The sequence below is a fragment of the Telmatherina bonti genome (assembly GCF_933228915.1).
Source record: "Telmatherina bonti genome assembly, chromosome: 1".
Classification (NCBI taxonomy): domain Eukaryota; kingdom Metazoa; phylum Chordata; class Actinopteri; order Atheriniformes; family Telmatherinidae; genus Telmatherina; species Telmatherina bonti.
In genome coordinates, this window is record NC_136619.1 from 7,763,386 (window position 1) to 7,789,737 (window position 26,352).

At 41.2% G+C, this 26,352-nt stretch overlaps 1 protein-coding gene across 1 annotated transcript; it reads left to right on the top strand.

The window, feature by feature from the left end:
* Positions 1 to 2,523: 2,523 nt before the first annotated feature.
* On the top strand, positions 2,524 to 25,780 carry LOC306758179 (adhesion G protein-coupled receptor G3-like; the record flags this gene model as incomplete). The annotated part of the gene is made up of 10 exons (XM_079243407.1): positions 2,524 to 2,769; positions 15,041 to 15,169; positions 15,986 to 16,132; positions 16,225 to 16,261; positions 16,332 to 16,423; positions 17,052 to 17,170; positions 24,525 to 24,805; positions 25,053 to 25,155; positions 25,253 to 25,581; positions 25,665 to 25,780. The coding sequence occupies 10 exons, from the start codon at positions 2,524 to 2,526 to the stop codon at positions 25,778 to 25,780; spliced, it is 1,599 nt and encodes a 532-aa protein (XP_079099533.1).
* Between the last annotated feature and the right edge of the window lie 572 nt (positions 25,781 to 26,352).

The window sequence follows — 26,352 nt, forward strand, 5'->3', positions numbered from 1 at the left end:
CAACTTTTTACATATTCATACTCCTAAAACTTCTGTAAATACACACATCTCTTCTTCTATTTTATCTACAAAACTATATACAAATATATATATATATATATATATATACTGTATATCTGCTCTACCATATAAAATGTATTTTTCAAATTACATAAAGTATTACCATATAAAAGAAAAGGGAAATGATGTAAAAACATCAGTGAAATTATATGGTACATGATCTTTTAAATGTCATGATTCAAAATAATTTACCTGAAATGAAACTGTGCAAGAAATATAATATAATTTATGTTCTTTATACACAGCTCAACAAAATAAAGGGAACACTTAAACAGTTTTGTGTGTGTACTGTGTTTACTCCCTTGTGTTATACCTGCTGATCATGAATAGAGATTATATTCCTGATTGAACACATGTAAAAATAAAAACATCAAATGTGTTTTAGAAAAGAGATTCGATGGTGTGACTGAGCCGAGATCTACAAACTGTAGGACCTTTATTTTCCACGTCTGTCTAAAAACACCATGACAGACAGACGTTACATCAAACATTTGTGTGAAGCGTGCTCACAGCAAGCTGACGTCGAGCTCTGAGTGTTTAAGTGTAAAGTATAGCGGCTGTGTGCCAGAGAACGTATGTTGGTCTGCACTTTAAGTTTACATAATGCACTCTCCAGTTTGTACAACATTTAGGTTTGAGCCACATGGATCAGCCCTTTAGGGAACACTGCTCACCTTCTCTCAGTTAGCGCTGCAGGACAAGAGTAGAGGCATGACCCATAGTAAAATCTTTCCTGCAATACCCTTAGGTCATGGTCCTTTTACCAATAACCATCCTCTTTGTCCCTTGAATAAGATTCAATTGATTGTGCATTTTTAATTATTATATTTATTTCAAGGTATAAACTCATGCCAATAAACACTTAAAGCTTGTAAAATAATAAAATATATATTGAAGAGTAAATCAAATAAAAGGTTTCAATAAATCTTTTTCAAATAAAATAGACAATAATATAACATTTTTAGGAGTTCTTGAACATAACTAAAAATAACTAATAATTCATTTTCTATACCACCTAGTCCATTTCAGGATCATTGGGGCTGGAGGCCATCTCAGCTATTTGTAAGTGAGACCAGAGTACGCCCTTTACAAATACTGCAGTCTCACAACGAGAAGGCCGCTAAGCTTGAGCTGATGGGACGATCAATTGGTGACCTTTCTCTGTGAACTTTGTATGTTTCCCCAGCAAAGTTAGTTCACGTGTCATGAGAAATCTGAATTTGGCCGTACTTCTGTGTAGGTGGTAAACTGAATCTACCTAAAACCCACTTTGTCCTCCTTGTTTATGAAGATTCGGAAAGTTTTACCGTCTTATATTTAAAAGATGCTGCAGGATGACACATCTGATATATCACACAATTAAGCACTTGTCACATGTGGGTGGGGGGCGCACACACCAGTGTATGCTATCTTGGGGGTTGTGACTTAAAAGGTTTGAAAACGACTTGTCTAGTCTCCTATAAATAAATGCATATGGTGGCTCTCATCTACATGTGGGTGAAGCTGAAAAGTAACATCTCTGCTTCTTGACCTCCACTCAGCTCAGCTGTTAGGGGGTATTGTGGGTGTACAAAACTTTATTTATCATGTGGGCTTACTGAATAGGCTTTAGGTTTCTAAGTGAATGCATGCTGTGCTAACACCTCCGCTTATGTGGGCAGCTGTTTTCTTTTCACCTCTTTTCAATTTGTAGCGGAAACAAAGACTTGGCTTACCATAGTTTCCTCTACTTCATCCCTGAAAAAAATGTCAAAGTGACAGAACTGTATTGACCAACTAAACTTGCTTCTTTGCTTTGGTTTTATAGTTTAATTTTTTAAGTTTTATGCATTACAATAAGTACAGTCACATGATGTTTTTTAATTTGTTTTCTTTTTTCTTTTTCTTTTTTGTCTTGTCCAGCATATACGTTGGCAGAATGGTTTTCTGGATGCTGTGCTCTGCTGGGCAAATTTACTTTGCCAAGGGAGGCATTATAGATATAAGGGGAGCATTGTAGAAATAATGCTCCCCTTGATATTCTGGATTCTTATTTTATGTTTCTATTTATTTTGCCTAATTGTTTTTTGTATTACAAAGTTTGTATTGCTGGACCAGACCAGAGAGGACAGAAGAGGGACAGAAAGAGAAAGGAGAAGAAGAGAAAACAAAAAAAACACCTCGTAGAGGGAGAAAAAGAAAGACTGAGAAAGATAACAACCGACATACATATGCATGTACATAAGCACACATACACACCCTTTAATATATACACATATACAAACACCTATACACACTGGAGTATTGTTCCCCCTGCAGGAGGATGAAACCATCAACTGTCAGGGGAACCTAGAACTCACAAGCTAAATCCGACACACAGAAGGAAAACCAGCCATTGTTAGGAAATAAGCCTGCACGACTCAGTGACTGTGTCACATGCAGAACATACAGCACAGACCCCAACCACCCTTCTCCGAGCCAGCCATGCATCCACCCAGATGGTGGCAGAGGGGGGGCCCAGCCAGAGCCCTCCACGGTCAGAGGGAACAGGCCCCAGCAAAGCCAGGCCCCGCCAAGCACCGGCCACCCAGGGCAGACAGAGTGCGGGCCCCAGGGACCCAAGAACCCAAAGACAACCCCCAAAGCCCGCATACAGAGGGCCCCGCCCACACCAATGGAGAGCCAGGACACCCACACCGCCACTTAGCGGTAGCCAGGCCGCACACCAGTGTACCAGCCACGTTCCCGGGGCACCAAGACCCTCCCTTCCCTCAAAACCACACACACACACAGACGAATACATGTGTGCACACATCCACACTCCCTACACACACCCTATCTATCCCGTCACTTACACACACCCCATCTCACACTCCCCCGCCCCTCTGTACTCCCCACCCCCTACCTACTTCCCAATTCACACATGTACACACCCCATAACACCCCCCCCAAAAAACGCTCCCCCTTGACACACCCTCACACTCCTTAACACGCACCCCCTACTCAGTCCCCATTCACACGCTCTGCTTTACACACACCCCACCCCAGCTCCCCTTATACACTGCTCCCTATAAATGCTCACACCTCCCAACCCATCCCTTCATCTCTAGACACCCACACATGCCCCATCACATACTCCACCCTACACACATACACACACCCTAGCCCCCCTTTCACAGGAGCGCCGAGATCCAAAAACAGCAAAAGGCAATTGCCGTTTTTGCAAAGGCAAATGCTGCAGCACTTGCCGTTTCGCAGCAATTGCCGTTCCTACACCTCTGCCCAACAGCATACTCCGCCTCTAACTGGTTTGTCATGATTGATTGGTCGTGAACATCTTACATCAGGACCACCCACTAGTGCATATGCAAATTTAATATTTGCAAATTTGGAACCTTGTTTACATACATACATTAACGTAATGATAAGGTCTGTCTTTATAGTTTTATTTTAGCTTGACCATCTTAGCCTACCCGACCTGGATGGATGGATGGATCTATCTATCTATCTATCTATCTATCTATCTATCTATCTATCTATCTATCTATCTATCTATCTATCTATCTATCTATCTGTCTATCTATCTATCTATCTATCTGTCTGTCTATCTATCATGAGATAGGCTTGTTGAAACTGCTTGACATTTTAATAATGACCATTGCCGCTTGGAAACGGTGTTTGCCGTTCCATTAGAGCCAAGCGGCAACCTCTGGCGGTTAAAAGTGAAACGTATGCGGAAGTGCATAAAACTGCAATTCCCCCTTCATCCGCTAGAGGCTGGCTCCAAAACAGAGCAAATCCCCATAGACTCCCATGTTAAAAAGGCCAACTTCACAGCTGAAATAAACATGTTTACAGCCTGGTTCAAAAATCCATTTTAGGTTTAATAGGTCAGGTTTACCTTCATGACAACGTGGGGGGAGTGAGTTTTTTTCTAACTCGCCCGTTTAAAAGTAATTTAATCTCGAAGTATGGCATATTTAGGGGTGTGTACTTTTGATTGACAGATACCCGATCTCCCGCTTCAAGTAAGAAGAATGTAGAACAGCCGCAGTTTTTATCCAGTTAACAATGTGACTTAGCTTTAGCCCGCTTACCTCCGTTAGCTGATTAGCTCCTGTTCTCTCCGGTTTAGCTCGGTTAGCTTTTAGTTTGGAGTTCGCTCGATGTCAGTCATCCCCCATGACGCTCACGGCTCCCCTCTCAGCTCCACGTCTTTATCCATATTTGTATTTTCCGGGCGAGACGTCGCGCATGACGCTGCCAAGATGGCGACGGTAGGAACCGCCCACCGAGCTTCAGTTCAGCTCTTCAGAAACCTACGGGTGACATCACAGAGGCTCCCTCCATCTCTTTATATACAGTCTATGGTTAGAGCGGCTAAAAGTCATTTGCCGTTCTGTTAGAGCTTTTTTCGCTTTTTTTCCCAACAATTTTCTGTTTCTCAGCTGTTTAGTGGGAGGAGGCAAACAAACCGAGTCGGGTCAGGAAATCCTTCCTGAATTTTCTCAACCATGTTTCCCTTCCAAAGTTCTTTACTACTTTGTATTTTCATCCTAACACACTATTTATATGCAGGGTGTGGCTATCAGGTATGCGCTGCGGGAGGGGGAGGAGGGGAGCCGGGAGAAATAGCTTACAAAATATACAACTTCTTTTTGGACCGAACGTTTTGATTGTCAGAGTTTTTACAGATTTATAGTAAACTGATGGGTCTAAATATATTTCTTATTGTTCATTATCATAAAATGTATGGACTACTATCAGGACCACTTCATCCAGAGATTACCTACCCCAGCTAAAATCGTGGTTCACAGCGGGACAAAAAAAACCTTCACAATACCATCACAAGTCCGCACAAGCAGCAAACAATTCTTTAGTGACGTTAGTCCAAACATTAACATTCAGCACAGCAAAAACACCAGTGAAGAGAGAAATGTGGCCTATAAAAAAAACAGATACAGTGGTCCTAGTTAAATAAGAAGGTGGAATGTACAGAGGGGGCCAATGAAAAATATTTTGGTTCTTTCTTCTGACAGTTTTCATTCAAGATTTTACAGTATATGGCTGCGTTCATTGGTTCCCCAATTTGGCTTCCTGCAAACTGAAGCAGATGTCTGTCAACGTTTGTTGGGGAGGATCTGCTGGTGCTCACTGGTTAGGATGAAACCATGTGCCCCCCTTCCCTGCTAACTTTACAGCATGTTTAGTTTCAAAAAGAACCTGGATGGGCCCAGTTTACCTCAGTTCAGTCCACTTCCTTTTTATCACTTTCAGCCACAGCCACTCAGAGAGACTCACACCTTTCCCTGAGGAGGTTCTTATTTGTCACTGTTTATGGCTGGTTACCTGCAACAACAGAACACTGTAAAAAGATGCATGGTTCAGCTTTTTTAGATCCCAAAGCATCTCCCATAGACTGGTGGTGGCAGGCCATAAAACTTGTGTCCTGTCAGAGAGAAGTTATTGTGAAAGCTGTTGAAGACACAAATGCAGCAACGCTATGTGTCGTCAGAGGATGACACATTACAATATGTGCTGTCTTTTATGACCGCACTCTTTTCCTCAACCATGTCTCCTTACTGGCTTCCCTCCTCTGGGCCTTCTCCATATTTGACTCCCCCACATTCCCTCCCTTCCTGGTGCTCACCCTGCCCGCCTGCCTCATCTAGCCTTCTTGTTATCTCCTGCACCTGGCCTGGATCTGTGGTTCGTGAAGTACAAATAGACATGTCTATCCCTACAATTACTAGAAAAGATGAGCCATCATCTTCTGTGCTTGAGTGATCCTGTACTCCTTCATACCTTCACTGACTACACCTGCGTAATTTCCACCACTGTTCTTGCTGTTGTTCTGACAAAATCTAACTTTTTTCAACATGAATGTCTGCTCTGCATCTAACACTTTTTTTTCTAAATCTCAAAGTTACCCTCTGAGCTCTTATCTCCAACTCTGAGAGTTTTCTTTCTACTTCCTCAGAAGTCATAGACTTTGCTTCCACTATTCCAGAAATGTCCACCATTGTTGCCTGCAAGTGACAAACTGTTGAATGTTGATTATAGGGTGGGGGTGATATTGATCAGGGCAAAACCAGATACAGTGAAGGTACAGCTGGCTGAGAGGGAAAAGGATTAGGAGGAGAAACCTTTTGCTCCTGTTCTTAATGTGCTTGCTTCCCTCTCACCTTCTCAAAAGTCTGAACAGCTCTTTAGACATGTTTATCTGTGTTTTCTGGGCACTTGATTTGAAACTTTCTCTTCATTAAATTTCTGGAGGAAGACAATGGTTTTTAGACTCTTCCCAGCCCATCCAGGCATGAGTCTGCCTGAAAGAGCTTTACTATTATCTTTGGGAAAATGCCCTTGATCTGACATTCAGGCTTTATTTACTCATGTCCTTTGACACTGATTTACAATCTTTAGTGGGCGTGGATTCTACAACCACTTCACTAAATGCAGCCCATAACTGGCCAAAATTCTGCAGATCCTTCACGACACTTGCCATCATGAAACAAAACTATACACATGCTGATTTCTCTGTGTTAATAGCTGCAATGGCCACATGACGTCAACCAAACTTGGAAGCTCCTACAACACACCTGTTGAATATTGTGCCAAGTTTCTGGGGGTCCAAACTGAGACAATCAAAGGCTTCAATTCACTCAAGAAAAAAATTCACCTAAAATAACAAAAACCTCCCACGATATTCCCGCTCAACTCTCCAGAGTACGGTAGGTCAGACCTTTATTTTTAACACTTCTTATAGAGCATTAACCAACTTGCACATTACCTTTAACCCTTTCTGATCAGGACTCTAACCTGATTATAGACTCAGGCCTTTTTTGTCTTGTCCTATTTGAGGCCCGGAACCTCTTTATTACTTTTATTCCATTTTGAGACCTGTTTCCTCCTATGACAAAAGACAATATTGATGTTGGCCAAATATGCAGAATTTTGGTAAAATGTTTTTTCTTACTTTTGTATCAGGGGTCCTTTTACTGTTGCCAGAAGATTTGCCAGACCATTGATCAGTCACTGAAATGGACTGTGAGCCACACAGAAGTGTGATTTTACCACTTCAAATGCCCCCATCCTCCATCATGTTGTTGAGAAATTCCATTCTTCTTGGCTGATTTTCAGCAAGATCTTTTGCATTGGAAATTAGTAATCACACACTCAGGTATTAAGTTCAGATATTTATTCATAAGTTGACAAATATACAATACAGCTCTGGGTTCAGAGTTTCTTTCCCCATTGCAGACAGAGTGGGTCAGCTTAGACAGTCCAAAGTCTGAACCTTGACTGCATGTCCCTTGAATCCTTTTATCGATATGCAAAATGCAAGTTGATCTGTGCTCCTTCCTTTCCTTAACCCTCTTCATTCCTGCAGCTGGATCACCTAAGATCTAGAAAGAAGAAAACAGGAGAGAAAGGAAGGCCTGAAAATGACGAGTCATGAGAAGGTAACAAGCATCGTGTTTTGCTGGGACATCTTGGTCTTCTGGGTAAGGAGTGAAACTTGTTAAGCTCAAAAGAAGTTTTTTTTAAAAAGCAAAACATTTCCTGTCTGGCATATCTGTTTGTTCTCATCAGTTTGCAACCTTTACTGTGAAGAGAAACTCATATGAAGTTCACACACATATATCACACATGTATAGAGAGAAAATGATTATGACAATAATGTAAATGAGTAAATATGAATAAAATAGAGCAAATGTAATGTATATATTCTTTCACCATCAGCAGGGACATACATCTCCTGGGGAGGCCAGACTGTGGACATCCACAAAGGGACAAGATGGTTTGATAAATCCTGATTCCTGTTGGGTTTCCACAGTCAACAGTTACCTGTTCTGGAGTTTCTCAATGAAGCACTGACATATATCATGTGTGTTTCTAGAGCTGCTGCTACCCAGCAGTGTCCAGAGGCTGAGAAACCGCACTATACAACTTTTTCTCCCATCTCCCCAGGGTAGGGCGGGTGGCTGTTCATCTCTCAAGCTCAGGTTCTCTACCAGAGTCCTGGGAGCTTGAGGGTCCTACGCAGTATCTTAGCTGTTCCTAGGACTGCGCTTTTCGGGATGGAGATGTCTGATGTTCCACCAGGTATCTGTTGGAGCCACTTCTCCAGTGTGGGGGACACGGCCCCCAGTGCTCCCATCACTATGGGTACTACTGTTGCTTTCACCCTCCAGGCCTTCTCCAGTTCTTCCTTGAATACTACCAGTTCTACCTTGGTACTTCTCCAGTTTCTCATTCTCCTTTTTCCTGATATTTCCATCATTGGGGATGGAGACATTGATCACTACGGCTTTCCTCTGCTGTTTATCCATGATCACTATGTCCGGTTGGTTGGCCACCACCATTTTATCTGTCTGGAAGTCCCAGAGGATCTTAGCCCTCTCATTCTCCACCACCTTGGGGGGAAGTTTCCCACTGGGACTTAGGGGTCTCCAGTCCATATTCTGCACAGATGTTCCTGTACACTATGCCAACTACTTGGTTATGGCACTCCATGTATTCTTTGCCTGCAAGTATCTTGCACCCTGCTGTGAGGTGCTGGATTGTTTCAGGGGCTCCTTTGCATAGTCTGCACCTGGGATCCTGCTTGGTATGGTAGATCTGGACCTCGATTGCTCTGGTGCTCAGGGCCTGCTCCTGTGCTGCCAAGATTAATGCCTCTGTGCTATCCTTCAGTCCAGCCCTCTCCAGCCATTGATAGGACTTGTTTATATCGGCCACTTTGGTGATCTGTCGGTGGTACATCCCATGCAGGGGCTTTTCCTGCAATGATGGTTCTTCCATCTCGTGTTCCTCCAGGTTCCATTGTCTGAGACATTCACTAAGTGCTTCATCCCTTGGTGCCCTCTTCCTGATGTATTTGTGGAGCTTGGATGTTTCATCTTGGATAGTGGCCTTGATGCTCACTAGACCCCGGCCGCCTTCTTTGCGCTTAGTGTAGAGTTGCTAGACTTGGGGTGGAACCCTCCATGCATATCCGTGGTCAGAGCTTCCTCCTTGGCCAGCTTATTATCCCAGCAAGGTATCGGATCACTGACAGGGCGTAGCTGTTAATTGCCCGGATTTTGTTCTTGCACTTGAGCTGACTTCTCAGTACTTGCCTCACTCATTGCAGGTATTTAGCTGTGGCAGCTTTCCTTGTGGCTACTTCATGGTTGCCATTTGTCTGTGTTATGCCCAAGTGCTTGTAGCTGTCCTCCAAATCTGTTATCCTGCCTTTTGGGAGTGCAATGCGCTCCATGTGGATTACCTTCCCTCACTCTGTTATCATATATACATATACATGTATATATATATATATATATATATATATATATATATATATATATATATATATATATATATATATATATATATATATATATATATACACTGCTCAAAAAATAAAGGGAACACTGAAGTAACACATTGTAGATCTAAATAAATTAAATATTTTCATTAAATACTTCTTTCTATTGTTGAATGTGCTGATAACAAAACCACACAAAAATTATCAATGAAAATCAAATCTGTCAACCCAAAATGAAAGCGGAAAAACACACAACAAGCTGATCCAACTTTGATGTAATGTCCTTTAAACAAGTCAAAATGTGGCCTCCGTGTGCCTGTATGACCTCCCAGCAACGCCTGGGCATCCTCCTGATGAGGCAGCAGATGTTCTCCTAAAGGGATCTTCTCCCAGACCTGGACTAAAGCATCTGCCAACTCCTGGAAAGTCTGTGGTGCAACTTGGTGTTGGTGGATGGAGTGAGACATGATGTCCCAGATGTGCTCAATTGGATTCAGGTCTGGGCAACGGGTGGGCCAGTCCATAACAAAGCCAGTGGCGAATTTGCCAATCTTGGTGTTCTCTGGCAAATGCCAAATGCCCTGCACGGTATTGGACTGTAAGCACAACTCCCACCTGTGGATGTTGGGCCCTCATACCACCCTCATGGAGTCTGTTTCTGACTGTTTGAGCAGACACATTCACATTTGTGGCCTGTTGGAGCTAATTTTGCAGGGCTCTGGCAGTGCTCCTCCTGTTCCTCCTTGCACAACGAAGGAGGTAGCGGTCCTGCTGATGGTTTGTCGCTCTCCCACGGCCTCCTCCATGTCTCCTGATGTACTGGCCTGTCTCCTGGTAGCACCTCCATGATCTGGACTCTACGCTGACAGACACAACAAACGTTCTTGCCACAGCTTACATTGACGTGCCCTCCTGGATGAGCTGCACTACCTGATCCACTTGTGTGGGTTGTAGACTTTGTCTCATGCTACTACTAGAGTGAAAGCACCACCAGTATTCAAAAGTGACCAAAACATTAGCCAGAAAGCATCAGAGCTGAGAAGTGTTCTGTGGTCACCACCTGCAGAACCATTTCTTTATTGGGTGTGTCTTGCCAATTGCTTATAATTTCCATCAGTTGTCTATTCCATTTGCAGTGTGTGGAATTGATTGTCAATCAGTTTTGCTTCCTCAGTGAACAGTTGTATATTCTTCACAGGAGCGGGGTTGCCTCCCCACTTTGGTTTATTTTCGCCCCATATCATAATCAGGGAGATTTCCAGTTTCCTGGCCAAAACACCGTGCTTGATTGTCTGTTCTGGGAGTGATGTATCAGCTGCCAGGCAGCAGACAGGAGGTTTCACCTTTAGGTACTGTAGTGCAGAGGATTCGGAATGGATTTAGACAGAGCTGAGTGGATTCTGTTTCCTCAGAATGCATGACTCAGCAGCTCACTGTCCCCTGTTTGGTTTTTACAGGTGGCTTTTTTTCTCTCCATTGGAATTAATAGTTTCCTTGACCCCTTGCAAATAGAGACTCAGTTAAGTCTTCCAGACCCTCTGGTTATGTATGTCCTTCACAGAATAAAGACATTGATACATAGTGCAACCCAGTACCTTCACCTTCACATCAGCCTTTTTGATTTGAGTTTGCTTGGAAAGTCCATTTTGTTTAAAAAACAAAAAAAAAAAAAAAAAGGTGATAAAATATAAGTCTCCTACATTAAAATTTAGTAAAATATGACATTGGTTTGAAATTGAATTGAGATTAAAAAAAAAAAAAAAGATCATTTTAAATTAATGAACAAAACTGTCAAGTGGAAGAATTCAGGCACTTTGCTGAGGAGCAGTGGGCCAAAATGCCTGCCAGCAGGCTAGTTTCCATCTGGGAGGGTTTGAATACATTTCAGGATGACTTTATATTTAATTTAAACTAAATAAATAAGATTGCAAACTAGATCCGGCAGTAAGCTTGTTTGTGGATCAGTGTGAGATGATAAGCCTTTACAAAACAACAGATAGTACGACTAGTGATGAGCTGCAGTTTGTACAGTTTGTGGTTATCGATACAATCGCAAATCTTTTGTTTTCAAGCTTTGCACAAATGCATACAGGTTCTCTTCAGCCTCATGTAGAATTTCTAGAAATGCAGGGTGCTTTTCTAAGTAACAAACAGAACTCCCGTGGTCTAAGGACACATTCACATCAGCCTTTTTGATTCAAATCCAAGTCCGTTTGCCTGGAAAGTCCACTTCGTTTGGGGAAACGTGAATGTGCCAAATGAATTCTGATTCGGATCAAAGAAGTGGACTGTGTCCACCTACAAACGCAGGTCTTGGTTCGCTTCAAGCGGACCAAATGCAGGAAGTGGACTAAAAAAAATAAGTCACTTCCTGCTTTTGATTTAGCATTGCATTGTGGGTAAATTCATAGTGATTGCATTAAGGGTCTTCTGCCTCATCTGTTGTTCATTCTACATCCATTGTTGCAGTGTATCTCTGCAGTAAACTTGCACAAGACAAAAGAAAAAGAAAAAACAAAACGGCGATAGTTTCCACTCTATGTATAACTCGTAACAGAGTTTTCTTCTTCATGCGGGTCTTTTGCTAAATACTAGTGCCGCGCCACCTATGGTGGGAATGGAGATATATTGTTCTAATAGTTTCACTTGTTTGACCGAAGTGCAGCGTGAACACAATCTCCGTTCGCATAGATACTCCCCTCTTGACTGAGCCGAGTACCCAATCGGACCAGTCCAGCAGACTATCCTGATTAGTCTCTTACAGGACCTTCTCTCCTTGCACTCCACCGTCTGTCAGCAGGGACTTATGATCAAACTCTTTCTGACTGATTGACAGCAAAAGAAAGATGAACAGAAAGCACAATCACTTCTCATTTATCTACCTCGTTCTGCAAGATGGCTTGGACTTGTGTGAAAAACAAAAAAAACCCACTAAATGATGAAAGACAGGGCCAGATTTTATGTTACCACGCTTTTGTTTTTAATTAGATTGTCCCCCTTTCTGCACTGGAGAGCTGTAGCTTGTACATTCTGGCCAGCTGATTATATCTACTGTTGCCAAACTGGTTTCTTGTTCAGTAGTTTTGCTTTGTGGTGGAAATTTAGCAATACAATTTCCTTTGAAGAAAGGAAGCAAATGATGACTAACTCTGTCAGGGAGCATTTTTATTGATCCAAGCTTGTGTGAAGAACCATTATCTGGCTTTTCCTCGGGCGGGTCACAATGAAGAACCCTTAAAAAGCATTTCATGCTTTTTGTGACTTAACAGAATGTCTCTTTAGTAAAGCATCATGTGAGGTTTCAAACCTAAAGCACAGTCATCAAGGTGAAAAGAGAAGCTGAAAGCCTGGAGCAACTCAACATTGGTTCTAGCTCCTTAACTGGATCTCAGTCAAATTTAATCATGTAAGTCTGTTCATCAAGCTTTTCTTTATCTTTCTGTGGCTGTCATCCAAGGAACAGAGGGCGACAAAATGTCTCCAAGAATCGAATTTGACTGGACCTGCTTTCCTGGCACTACTTCCTGTGATACAGCCTGAAAATATAACTCATGGTAACCCCACCACGTAACCATGGCAACATATGGGAACAGATGACATGTTGTACATATATTGTTTTCACTTCACTATAATTCTGTCGTCTAGTTTTAAATGATATCCTTCAGAGTAAATATACTCCTTTGGTTACCTGTGTTTCTATGGAAATACAGAAAGTTTCTGATAAAACAAAAATTGACCTCAGTTTCCCTGTTTATTCACACTGCTACTTGTAGTTCATGTCTGAGTTTTGTTTCCTCTGTAGACGGTCAAGTGTCTTCTTGAGGATTGTGACATGAGGTTTTTTCTGCATACGGGAAAACAGCAAACTTTAGAAACTTCCTCTTTCTGTTAAAAAACATCTAACGAGGGAGATTTTGTCAGAAAAATATGAGTAGTGTTTACATGAAAAGCTAAAAATATCCTGTAAATTCTCAATTAAAAGGTGCAGCGCTCACGAGGCTGCTGCCTCCATCTGACTGGTCCTGTAGGCGCAGTCACCATTGAGGTGTGTTTTTTTTTTGTTGTATCCCTACACTGTGCCTCTTTTGGATGGGTTGTACTGGAAGTAATTTGGTTGTGCCAGTTTGGTGGTTAAATGACAATAAACCATTCTGATTCTGATTGAATATAATGAGAAATCTGAAATGGCTTCATGAGGCTGGTTACTCGTCTAAAATGCCTGAAATGTGATGTTTTAACCCTTTACAGTGAATATTCTGAATGAATCTGAAAGCAATGGGTGGAACTTTTTGTTTCTCTGCTCCTAGAAACAGTGATGTGATTCACTTCCTGATGTGAGCTGTCAGACACAGGTTGCCAACATGTGATTGAAGAAGATGTGAAACTCCCTGCTCGTCTCATTGAGCAAACCTCAGGCAAGCGGAGCAGCGTTGTATAGAAGCCGTAACAACTGCTGTGAATTTCAGGGGACGCTCAGCCATGATGTGGATTATTTTTATGCTCCTTCCACTCTACTGCTTTTCTACACCCCAAGCTCATGGTGAGTTATACTTTATGTGCTGTGTTAAACGCTGTGTGTGTGTGACTGTGAGTGAATAAATTGTGACATAAAACAGATTGTTGGGCGTTCCGTAGACCTTAACTCAGGCACTTTTTTCCTTTTCTCTCTACAGTAAGTGGTGCCTGAACAGCTGCAGATAAAAATGAACTATTCGTGTGTCTCTATATAACCAGCTATGAGCTCTGTCTCTGGTTTTGTTTTCCTCTGTCCAGCTTTATTTAGTCTCTCTCTTTGTTTGAATTTAACAGACCGATGTGAGAACGTCCTCCCTGATTGTCGACTAAACAATCCTGCAAACTGGACCAGGTAACTCACAGAGGGCATGTTTAACTGTCTGCATGCTGTATTTGTCCTTGTTACACATTAATGAAAGCGTGTGGTACAGTGACAAAGGATTTGACAGGTTTTGAGATGTATAGTTAAGTCAGTAATGGCAGCTTGTTTAGCTTGTTGTTTATGGAAGTTGTGGTTGTTTACAGATCACAAGCTTTTCAAACACAAGGAACAAACACCACAGTATTTAGAAATGACTGACAATGAGGTGTGAAATGTTGAGTTATGATTATGTTTGAGCATAACCATTGACATAATGCACTGTTTGGTAAATCTTAGCTAAATGAATGAATGAATAAATCTTTGATGAATTAGCTAAATGTTTATTTTAACAGTTACTATGCGGCAGTGTCAGGAGTTACAGCTGTGTGTTTGGATCGCCGCTAAATGATGAACATGTTTTTAGGTGTTTTGAGGAAAGAATCGGAACCTGTGTGCAGCTGCACCGTAAACCAGGCTTGTATCGACAGGACGTGAAGTCATCAGAGGAGGTAAGGCTGTATTTTACAGTTGGTTATCTGGAAAGTAACACGGCACATTTATTTAAAAACTGAATGACTGATTTGATAAAACATGTAAATGCAAATGCAAATTCTCTTGATGTTTATTTCCAGGGGATTTCTGTGCTTAAAGTTAACCTTTCCTGGACATGAATCAGTAGTTTGCAGATACTGTGCAGTTTTTACTGAATCTATCAATAAAATTAGGGTTTTATAAACCAGTCTGTTCTTTCATTGGATGAAACAAGCATGCTGATACCTTATTTTCTCGTTTTAACTTGTGCAAATGTGTTATAGGCTGACGCAAGCCCAACAAGCTATCACAGGGTTCGCATCCCCTCATCGGCTCTCCAGAGAAGCAGAGGAGCTGTGCATGAGGATTGTGTCCAGGTGGTGGTCACCATCATCAACAGCACTTATTTTACGGTCAGTACCTCTGAGTCACAACAGAAAGAAAAAGGTCAAATAAAATGGAGCTTCCACTTTATGCTGGTTTTCCCTACATGGAGGGAGGTCTGGGATGGGCTTGATACTTCAATATCAGCCAGACAAAGAATCAGATGGGATTATCATTTAATCTGCTGATTCAAAACATTTGTTTGTACTTTTGAGGGTTTTAGGAAATAAAATAGCATGTGACACCCGGCAACAGTGTTTTTCTGCTGTGTAGCCTGTAAGATGTCATGATGATGCTGCAACTGTTACTGATTATATTGTGATATTTTGCTGGTTTAATGCAAGTTATTAAGCAATTAGATTTTATTATGTTCATCGTATTACTATTAAATGTTACATTTTTATTATTTTCAACTTAATGAACATGAATAATCTTATACTAATGAGTAATTTACTCATCAAATTAATTAATTGTTTTATAAGCATGTCTTTCATGTACTGATGTTCTTGAGTTTTATTGATATTCCACATTGCCCTTGTAAAGATGTTAATGTACAATCATGATTTTCCTTTAAGGGGAAAATAGTAAACATGTCTGTATTAGTATTGATGCAAAAGTGCTGTAAACCAGTGGCATCATGTTGACAGGAAACATTTTGATGCAACCCAAACCTGAAGGAAGTCCTTTCCCTAATGCTTTGCATTGATTTGCATATTGTGTCAGCTCGGTTGTGTGTTATGAAAACTGAGGAAAGAATGAAACTATACTTAGTTTTTCAGCGTTATAAGATTCTCCACACTGTTAACATCATGTGACACTTGTGTCATGTCTTCCTGTCCACACAGCCCCCTCTGAGAAGAGGACGGATGGGACCTCCCCAACAGCCGGTTGGGGAGGTCTTGGGGGAATGGGTCCTGGTTGTGAAGGCAGGAAACAGCCCAGTCGCAAACCTTTCGCAACCTGTTGAGTTATTCTTCAAACATGACAAAACGGTGAAAATCTTTTTTTTTTTTTAAATTACACATCCCATTTTGAAAATGTTATTTCATTTGTTTTTATTTCTTTCCTCTGACAAATGTTCCAGGTGCAAAAGGGAGACTGTGTGTTTTGGCAGGAACCAGGTATGCAGATCGACTTTCTGCCCCTAAAAAACAGCATAAATGCAAATTTCCACATTGTTTGTGCTCTTAGGTCACTGGAGCACTGATGGCTGCAACACCACGAAAAGCGACGAGGAATTTATTTGCAGCTGCAATCACCTGAGCTTTTTCGCTGTGCTTGTGGTAAGGAATGTCTTTTCCCTTATAAGGTTGCCAAACCGTCGGCAGTCTGACTTGTATGGATGGATTCATCCTTGCAATTACTTTAAAATCCACTGAAATATATTGAAAAAGCTGTTTAAAAAAAAACACAATGATTCTCCATTTGCTGACCGCGTGGCCTTAAAGCTTTTTACAGCATCCACGACCTTAAATAGCTCCACCGTCTTCTGGTTCTTTTCTTCTGCATGCTTTTTATGCCACTAGTATGACTGTTCTTCCATCCAAACAGACCAACTCAACAATATGTTATAACTGGAATAAATATTCTAAAAAACTTAACTTGTAAAAGCAATTGGATACTTGAAGATTCACCTTTTTTATTAGAAAAAAAAACTTTCTAAAGACATATATCTCTGTCTTTATTATAATAAAGTTTATATCCAGGGCTTGAAGGAACATTTTTCTATATTTAAATTAACGTGTAAATAGAAAAGTTGAACGTTTGCATAGATTAGAAGTGTTGACACTTTATTTGGTGCTAAAAGACAGGATATTCAAGTCAAGTCTACATCATCTTATAGGGTTAAATGTCCTGAAGGGTCCTGCATCACTGTGCATTTCAGCTAAGCTACATGTTTTCCTCTTGCAGAATCCGGACCTATCAGTGGATGAGAAAAATGCCATTAATCTCAGTTATATCACCTACGTGGGGTCAGCTCTCTCCGTGCTCTTCGCGTTCTTCAGCTTACTCATCTACATTGGTCTGCAGTAAGTTATTTTCTATCCTTGCTTCAAGAGTTGTTTTCTTAGTCTATTTTTATTTGTGTTTGTTTGGATGTTTACTGCAGTTAGGAAATATGCAGATATATTTCTGTTGTACACGTTTTTTCTCGTCAGACTGGGTGGAAACTGTGGTTTCGCCGTTTATCATTTTAACGTCTGTCGAGCTGTCATTTCTTACCCACAATAGTACCCTTTTTCTGAGTCAAGCACATTTTCTCCATTAAATACTTGGTGCAATGGAAACCTACATTAATATCTGCAGGAAAATAACCATTGTAGTGTTTCTTTAGTCTTAGTTTTTTGTTTATTTGCTGGTTTGAAATGTAAAATCTACAATGATTTGTCTAAATCATTTAAGTTCTTGTTGCAACAAGCTGCTGGCAGGAATGACTTGTATCTAAAGAAGCTTCTGCATGAACATTTGTTTCCTCGTTGTGTTGTGTAGAGGAGATGAAAAATTCTCTGTTATGTTCAGGAGCTTGTTCAACAACGTTCTCTGAACAATCAGCTCCAGGAGCCTCAGACCTTCTGCTTCCCCAACACGGAACCAGAGGAAGTCGTGTTGAGTTGTGATGTGGAGGAAAATGTTAAGGCCCATGAATGAACTGCAAGGTTGTGTTGTGGTGGTGAGACTGGAAAGCTCTTTTTATTTTAATGTGCATTCACATCAGGATAGTCTTCTAGACTCGGTCTGAATGGGGACTCGGCTCAGTTGTGAGGGGGGGGGGGGGGACGTTTATCCATGTGTGCAGAGATCACATTCAAGCTGCACATTGGTCAAACAAACCAAACCTCTACAATGATAGAGCCCCATTCCCACCAAAGGTGGCGCTGCAGTAGGATTTAGCAAAAGAGGACAAGACCCGCGTGAAAAACTCGGATTCTTCCACTTGTGAGTTAAACATGAAGATGAAACTATCACTATTTTGTTTTGTTTTTTTATTTTGTCTTATGCAAGATGAGGCAGAGGATCCTTAACACAATTGCTGTTTATTCACCCACAATGCAATACTACAGGTAATGAAGGAGTAATGTTTTTTGTAGTCCACTTCCTGTATTTAATCCACTTGAAGCAAACCGAGACATTTGTAGGCAGACAGAGTCTGCTTCTTCGATCGGAATCAGGATTCATTTGGCACATTCATGTTTCCCCAAACAAAGCGGACTTTCCGAGCAAACGAACTCAGATTGGATTAAAAAAGGCTGATGTGAATGTGTCCTTAGACCACGGGAGTTCTGTTTGTTACTCAGAAATGCACCCTGCATTTCTAGAAATTCTTCATGAGGCTGAAGAGAACCTGTATGCATTTGTGCAAAGCTTGAAAACAAAACTTTTGCGATTGTATCGATAACCACAAACTGTACAAACTGCAGCTCATCACCAGTCATACTGCTGTTTTGTAAAGGCTTATCATCTCACACTGATCTACAAACAAGCTTACTGTCGGATCTAGTTTGCAATCTTATTTAGTTTAAATTAAATATAAAGTCATCCTGAAATGTTTTCAAACCCTCCCAGATGGAAACTAACCTGCTGGCAGGTATTTTGGCCCACTGCTCCTCAGTAAAGTGCCTGAATTTTTACACTTGACAGTTTTGTTTATTAATTTAAAATGATCATTTTCAACTCAATTCAATTCAAAACCAATGTCATATTTCACTAAATTATAATCTAGGAAATTTGTTTTTATTACCTTTTTCAGCTATCTTCTTGACTTGTGTTAATTTATCATATCCTCCTGACTACCAGGAAAATAAAATGTGTAACTACAAATGTCCACTACGGAGGACATTGCTTAAACTTTTAAATATTGTGGTAAAATATAGTTATATTTATCTAAGAAATGATTTAATGTGTTTAAAAGATATTCAATGAAAATATAACTACAAAATTTCAAGTAAAAGTCAGCACAAAGACAAGTATTATGCACTTCCCATAAAACATGCTTGTTGCAATGGAGACCATTTTCTTGAAGAGAGAAAGAAAGTTCACAAAGCCCCCCCCCGCACAAATGAGGTACGATTTAAAAGCACTAAATGTCTTCTTTAAAGTCCAAAAAGTGATAGTTCAGTAGCATTCAGGGAGATGAAAATATTTAGGTTTACAAAGGTCCACAGAGGACAAATTGAACTACTGGTAGTCAGGAGGATATGGGGGTGGGACTAGGTTTTAAAAATAGAGCTAATTTGTTAGATTCTTTGTAATAATCTTGATTGATTGATCTTAAAGTGTGTTTTTCATTTACAAATCAATTTTTAATTTTGAGACTTTTAGTTAATAGATTTGAACAAACGGAATCAAAGAACAAAAGACATTATTGTAATCTCATGCTCTGGTAGTTTGTGGAAAAATACATTTAGCTGCATTTCTACTCAAACATGAAAATAGAAAATATTCCTGCCAAAAATAGACTTAAATATAAAAGTGCAATTTTTACACTTTAACTTTCCGCTCCAACTTACACTCAACAGGCTTTAATGTGGGACAGTAAGCCGGGGCAACTTCCAGCTGAAAAGTCCCACTGTGATGGCTTTTGGACGTTGTGCAGCCTGCAGTAGCATCCCCGTCTCATTGAGAACTACTATGCATGTTTTCATATCAGTCTCCAAAAACACCAGAAAAGGCTAGACTTTTTACTAATCACTTTAAAAAATAAAAATAAAGTCGCTATGTGGTTTTAAAAAGCTGCTAAAACCACACCATTGTAGCTAAGCTGACAAAACTGTTAACAAGCTCTGATGTGTGCACCAGTGATATCAGTAATTGAAACCTTTTCTGGTAAAGGGGCCCAACTCCCATAGATTTACACAAATGTGACCAGGCTGAGCCACACTACTTTAAAAATATCCCCAAGCTAAAAGGTGGACCGAGTAGAGAACACCACTACAACACCAGGGAGACGGAACAGTAATTTCAACCAGATTTTTTTTTTTTTTTTTTACAATTTGGGGTTGATTACACAATCAAAAAAAGTCAGAAAAAAGGGATAAAACCAAGAGAAAATGTCCATAAAACTCCCACATTCCTGTTAGAGGCTAAAACCAGTCTTGGCTGACTGATGTCGCTTCAAGGGCGGCTTTTCCTCTGCTGATGGCCAGGCCCGACTCCATGGGAAAACCCTCGTCTCGCGGTCCTGCACGTAGAAAGGCGACGGCAGTATTCCACTCTGTCCGGTGATATGTTACAGGGAAGTCGCTCACTTACATATCTGGGCAGGGTCCGTCTCCCCTGCCCAACGTAAGGTGTTTCGTTACTGCCGTCACCACCTCCTGTTCCGACGTGCCACCGGCTTCATCTGCACCCGATTCACCGCCTCGTTTGATGCCAGATCACGCTGCTCCGGCTGGGCTCTAAACTCCTCGTTCACCGACAGGTCACACCACTCCGGCTGAACTCCGAACCGCTGTCTCAGCCTCGTATCTCCACCAATAAGCCTGTGGGGAAAACAAAAACCCTCCCCTGTCGGCCGCCCAGTCGTTGATTTACGAGCCGCTCAACAGTCACTGGGTTTCTGAGCCCTCTGTCAACGACCACACACCTGCAGTCAATCTCAACACTGGGAGGCAGGGTCAAATAATCATGCATAAAAATAAGGATAAAACCAAACATACAATAGCAAACAGTCAAAATAAATAAACGTGCCACTAATAAAAATAAAGACTTAAACCACCGAAGTGACAAAGGGTTATGCACTGATGGGTTTGATGACAGGAGGAGGAAGCTGTTCAGGAGTTTATTTTTAGTGTGTGCTCTTGTATATAATGTCATTTTATAGAGCAACAGACAGAAACATTGAAAGTGGACTGAAAGCCCGTTTTCATGCAATTAGGCCAATAATTTATTTATAGCTATGCCTTTTAAATCTTCGAATCAAGCTCTCTGTCATAGTGGTTTCCGTACTCGGTTGAACCTCTGCAGATGATTCAGAATGAGGAACTCCTCAACCAGCCTAAGAGAGCTCATGTTACTTTGCTGCTGCTTCGCTAGCTTCCACTTGCAGAACGTATCAAATAAAAAGCTTTGCTTCTGGCTTACAAAACACTAAAAATGGCTCCTGTCTACCTTCACTCTTAATCCAGAGCTAAACTCCCTCTTAGTTACACTCTACCAGTGAAAGATGCCGACACTACTGTAGCACGCACAAAAAGGGGAAGAGGGGCTGTGTCCCCCTTAAGCTTCCCCTATAAGGACACCCCTGGTCAGAGCACCTCAGCAGGCCAAGCAAGACAGGATAATTAGACAGGTTAAAAAGGTTTATTGTCTCCTGCGTATTACAAAACGAGTCCGTTGCTGCCACCTGCAGTGGTTCTGGGCTTTAATCCCAGACTGGTAAAAAACACAAAACAACGCTAATAACAAAGAAAGTGAAACACTAAAACCACATGCAATAAAACCAGTAAAATACAATCCAATCTAAAACTATACCCGACCACCAGGCAGGTGGAGCAACTCTGTACGACAGGAGACCACTAAAAAGGGAGCAGATAAAAACAACAGTTAAAAATGCAAAAATCACTAAAAACAAATGTGCAATAAAACAGACCTCCCCAAGAGCAGCCAGGGTGAGTGGCTCTTGTTTAATGGTCTTATCAAGGACCCAAAGTAAATGTCAGTATTACAATTACCAATAAAACTTTATACATTACCACTCTTTGTCACTTCCACCCTGCTTGCTCTCAGGTCCACACGTCCAGGTGAGCAGGACTGTCTTTTATAGTGTCACTGGTCCTGATCACCAATTGGCTGCAGCTGTGACCAGGCTCAGCAGAGAGGCAGAGCAGCTCAGCCCAGGTGTCTACACTACCACCCAGAGGCGGTCCTGGCCCGTTTTGTGCCCTGGGCGAACCACCCATCGTAAACCCAATGCGGTCGCCCACAATGCCCATAGCAAAGACAGTCCCTGCTACCACCATTACATGGGGATATATCAGTAGCCAGACTCTTTTACTCTGTTGTTCCATGTTGGCTAACGACCAGTAAAACCATCACCGATTCGCAGTCTTCATCTACTTTTAAGAGCAAGCCAAAGACTCGGCTGCTCAAGGAGCATTTCTGCTCTTAGTTTAACTTTTCTATTTGTCAGATTAAATTGGAAAAATTTGCCCAGCTCTTTGTGGAAGTTCAGCACTGAATAAACTGTGTGGGATCAATTCTGCTGTATTAACAAAGGGACTGATGCATGGAAGGAAGGTAACAACAAACAACAAACAGAAAAGAATTGTGCTTCCTCTATGACTGCTTGGCAACACCTGGCATTTATCTCTGTTGTCTCCTACTGTTGGATTTCTTGCTTGTGTTGCTCTCACTCTCAGATGTAAGTCGCTTTGAAGAAAAGTGTCTGATAAATGTCTATAGAACCAAATAGAACAGAATAAAGCAGCTGCCTTTAATTTAGGCTGAAAAAGTATGCTTCCCTGAAAAAGTGTAATCCCCTCCATTATTAGTTTCTGGAACTGGGTATGTACTGGTCTATGAATGTTTTAGTGGTGGTTAGAGAGGCTACTGGTGCACACTGACTGCCATGTTTCTATGGTTTTATGTGTAATTTACCACCGCCAACTATTAGTGTGGAGCAAATTAATGGATCAAATGGAAGGACTTTGAGAGCTGTTAATAATGAAATTAAAAACAATCTCATCCATTATCCATGACCTCCTCACATCCTCTGATGTACCAGAAACCAGCTCGCTTGTGAGAGAAAGTGATAAATCTGTGGCTGAGGTATCATTTCAGCTGAAGTACTTATGTGTGGTCATTCAGCAGACAGTGGTCAGAGCACCGTCACAAGAAGAAAATCTGATGGGAGAGCTGATAACTACAGAAGCACTTTAAAAAGCAGCTTTTTTCAGTATTTTCTCAACTAGACAACATTTGTTGTGAGGCATTTTTCCATGGCAACAAACTGACACATGCACAGTGTATTCTCACTGGCTCTGTTTTATCTGCTTAAAACAAACCCTGGCCCACTTTCACAGATAGTCTGGTTTGTTTGTAGTACCCTGGTGCTAAAGAAACAATTTCTGGTGCACTTGAAACCCTGATACGGATCACTTGCAGTGTGAAAGCAAACGGATCATCTAAAGAGAGGAAGTGACGGGTCACATAGCAACATGCTGGATGACTCGCTTCCTCTCCTCTTCATGATTCTGGTGAAAACCCTGTTAAGTTTTTGAGTTTTTTATGTTGTCTTATGCAAGTTTACTGCAGAAATACACTGCAACAATGGGCGCAGTATGAACAGACGAGGCAGAGGACTCTTAACACCATCGCTATGTATTTACCTACAATGCAATACTACAACAAATGCAGGAAGGGACTTTCACCGAGGCCTGTGTTTATAGGTGGGCCGAGTCCACTTCTTTGATCCGAATCAGAATTTGTTTGGCATATTCACAATTCCCCAAACGAAGCAGACTTTCCAAGAAAATGGGCTCGGATTCAAATCAAAAAGTCTGATGTTAATGTGCCCTAAGGGTGCATTCACATCAGGATAGTCCAATGGACTCAGTCCAATTCGGGCCTTAGCTTAGTTGTAGCGGGGTGGATCTATGCAGACCAAGATTGCGTTCATGCTGCACCTTGGTCAAATGAGCCAAACCATTTTAATAATGTATTCCCATTCTCCCCAAAGGTGGTGTAGCACTAGTATTTAGTAAAAGAGAGGAAAAGACCAGCATGAAGAGGAAAACTCTGTTGCGAGTTAAACATAGAGACGAAACTATCGCTGTTTTGGGTTTTTATTTTGTGTTATGCAAGTTTGCAGCAGAAATGGATGAAAACAAATGAGGCAGAAGATTATCGCTTTGTATTTACCTACAACGAAAATCTATGGCAAATGCAGAAAGTGTTTTTTTTGTAGTCTGCTTCCTGTATTTGGTCAGCAAGAAATGGACCGAGAACTGTGTTTGTCGGCAGACCGAGTGCACTTGTTTGGTACAAATCAGAATTTGTTTGGTGCATTTACAGCTCCCCAAACGAAGGAGACTTTCCAAGCAAACAGATCACGATTTGAAATAAAAAAGGCTGATGTGAATGGTGAACGGCCCTCTCTGTTTAGGTTAGCTCTTAACTCATGGTCAGCATTCCTCTTTGTGAAAACTGAAAGTACATGAATGATGACTGCTGCAGATATATCACTGGCTACTTATTTCTACTGAACACAACCCCACTAAAGAAAAAATAGACTAAAGAATAAAATATTACTTTAAGTTTTACTGGCTCAATAAGCAGGAATCGATGGGAGAACTCACAGATCATTAAGATAAAAGCCTGCCTCATTCAGGTTAAATCAACCAATCATTGGAAAATGATCACATTACATTGTCATTTCTCCTTTAGTCGACGGCGTCCTGAGAAGGCCATCGGCATGCATATGCAGCTAACGGGGGCGTTGCTCTGCCTCCACCTGAGCTTCCTGGTCTGCAGTCTCTGGGTGTTGATGCTTGATGAGAAGGAGGACAGCTGGGTCTGCCGAGGTCTGGGCCTCTTTTTACACTGGTCTCTGCTGGCCACCTTCTCCTGGATAGCTCTGGAGGGGTTCCACCTTTACCTTCTCCTCGTTCAAGTCTTTAACATCTACGTCCACAGATACCTGCTAAAACTAAGCCTGGTGGGATGGGGTGAGTTCTGCAGTTTGATTTGGTTCGTTGTTCTGTGAAATTCAGTCTTCGCGAGTGCATTTGTGTTTAAAAGACATGGCTTGTGTTTGGTCTGCATGCACTGTTGAATTTCTTAGAGCAACTTGAGGTTTTTGACTACAGATCAGCAAAGTCAGGATCAGAAAAGCAGGGCTCTTACTGTGATCTCTGCAGCCTTGAAATTCAGCCTGGTGTACGTGAACTTAATGTTGGACTTCTGCTCTATCAGGGCTTCCTACAGTGGTTGCAGTGGTGTGTGGGATTTCAGGGGTTTATGGAAAATACACTCTGGAGTTTAAGGATTCCATCAATCGTACATCAACATCAAAAATGTAAGAAAAAGATTATTTTAGATGTTTAATTACAATTAAAGGAAATTCCTACATGACTTTAGTCTTTTTGTTGCTGTTTTCTTTTCATATCGAACAGATGCTGGATGAGCAGCGAGTTCCCACAGAGACATTTAGTGGGCTACATCACCGTGGCCTTCCTCTGCCTTGTGGTACTCTATAATTCCTGCATGCTGGCGCTGGTGGTGTTTAAGCTCTGGGGGATCAGAACTGGTAGAGGAGCCTTCGAAAGCAGCAGTGACTGGAAGAAGATGAAGAAAGAGAAAGGAACCCGGCTGTGGAAGGACTGTGCCACAGTACTGGGCCTCAGCTGGGTGCTGGGCTTACCGTGGGGCGTTGCCAGCAGCACATACCTGAACATTCCCCTACCTGGGATTTACTTGTTTACAATACTCAACTCCCTGCAGGGTCAGTATGCATGTGAGGCGACGCATTAGTGGTTTGTATTAAACTATGAGGTCAGAAAATGACTGCCTGTTTTCTCTTTCCAGGTGTTTTTATGTTTCTGTGGTCTTTGGCATTGTCCTTCAAGTCTCGATCTGACAGCAGCTCATCCACCAGAGACCCTTCTTCTCAGAAAATGATGACAACCAGTTTTAATACCTGATACTTGCAGGAAATATAGATAATTTGTTTCATCCATTACCTATATTTGGTAGGTATTGACTAACCTTCAGATTAGAGTTAAATGTGCAGTTGAATATAATTTCACAATTTTCATGTTTGCTAAAGTTTTTCTGCTTCCTTTTTAAAACACATTATTATTTATATATATATATATATATATATATATATATATATATATATATATATATATATATATATATATATATATATATATATATATATATACATATATATAAAGTTGTGTTGTGTAAATGTTAACCCTTTCATATATAGGTTGTTTGTATTGTAATGTGTTGTGGAATATCAAGCGAAAATCACGGACAGTTTATTGGCTTTAACTGCATTCAATTAAAGTATCACAAAGTCAGTGTGTGATATTAGAAGTTTTCATACTACACTCAAGTTTTCTAGGGTGTGTAAGGTGGAGTTTACCTACATACTGTGAAGTCAAGTACATATGCATTGTTGCTCCAGTCAAATCAGGGTATGTGATAAAAATCTACCATTTTATACCTTTTTACTGTAACTTTTAACAATTACGCACTTTTATGC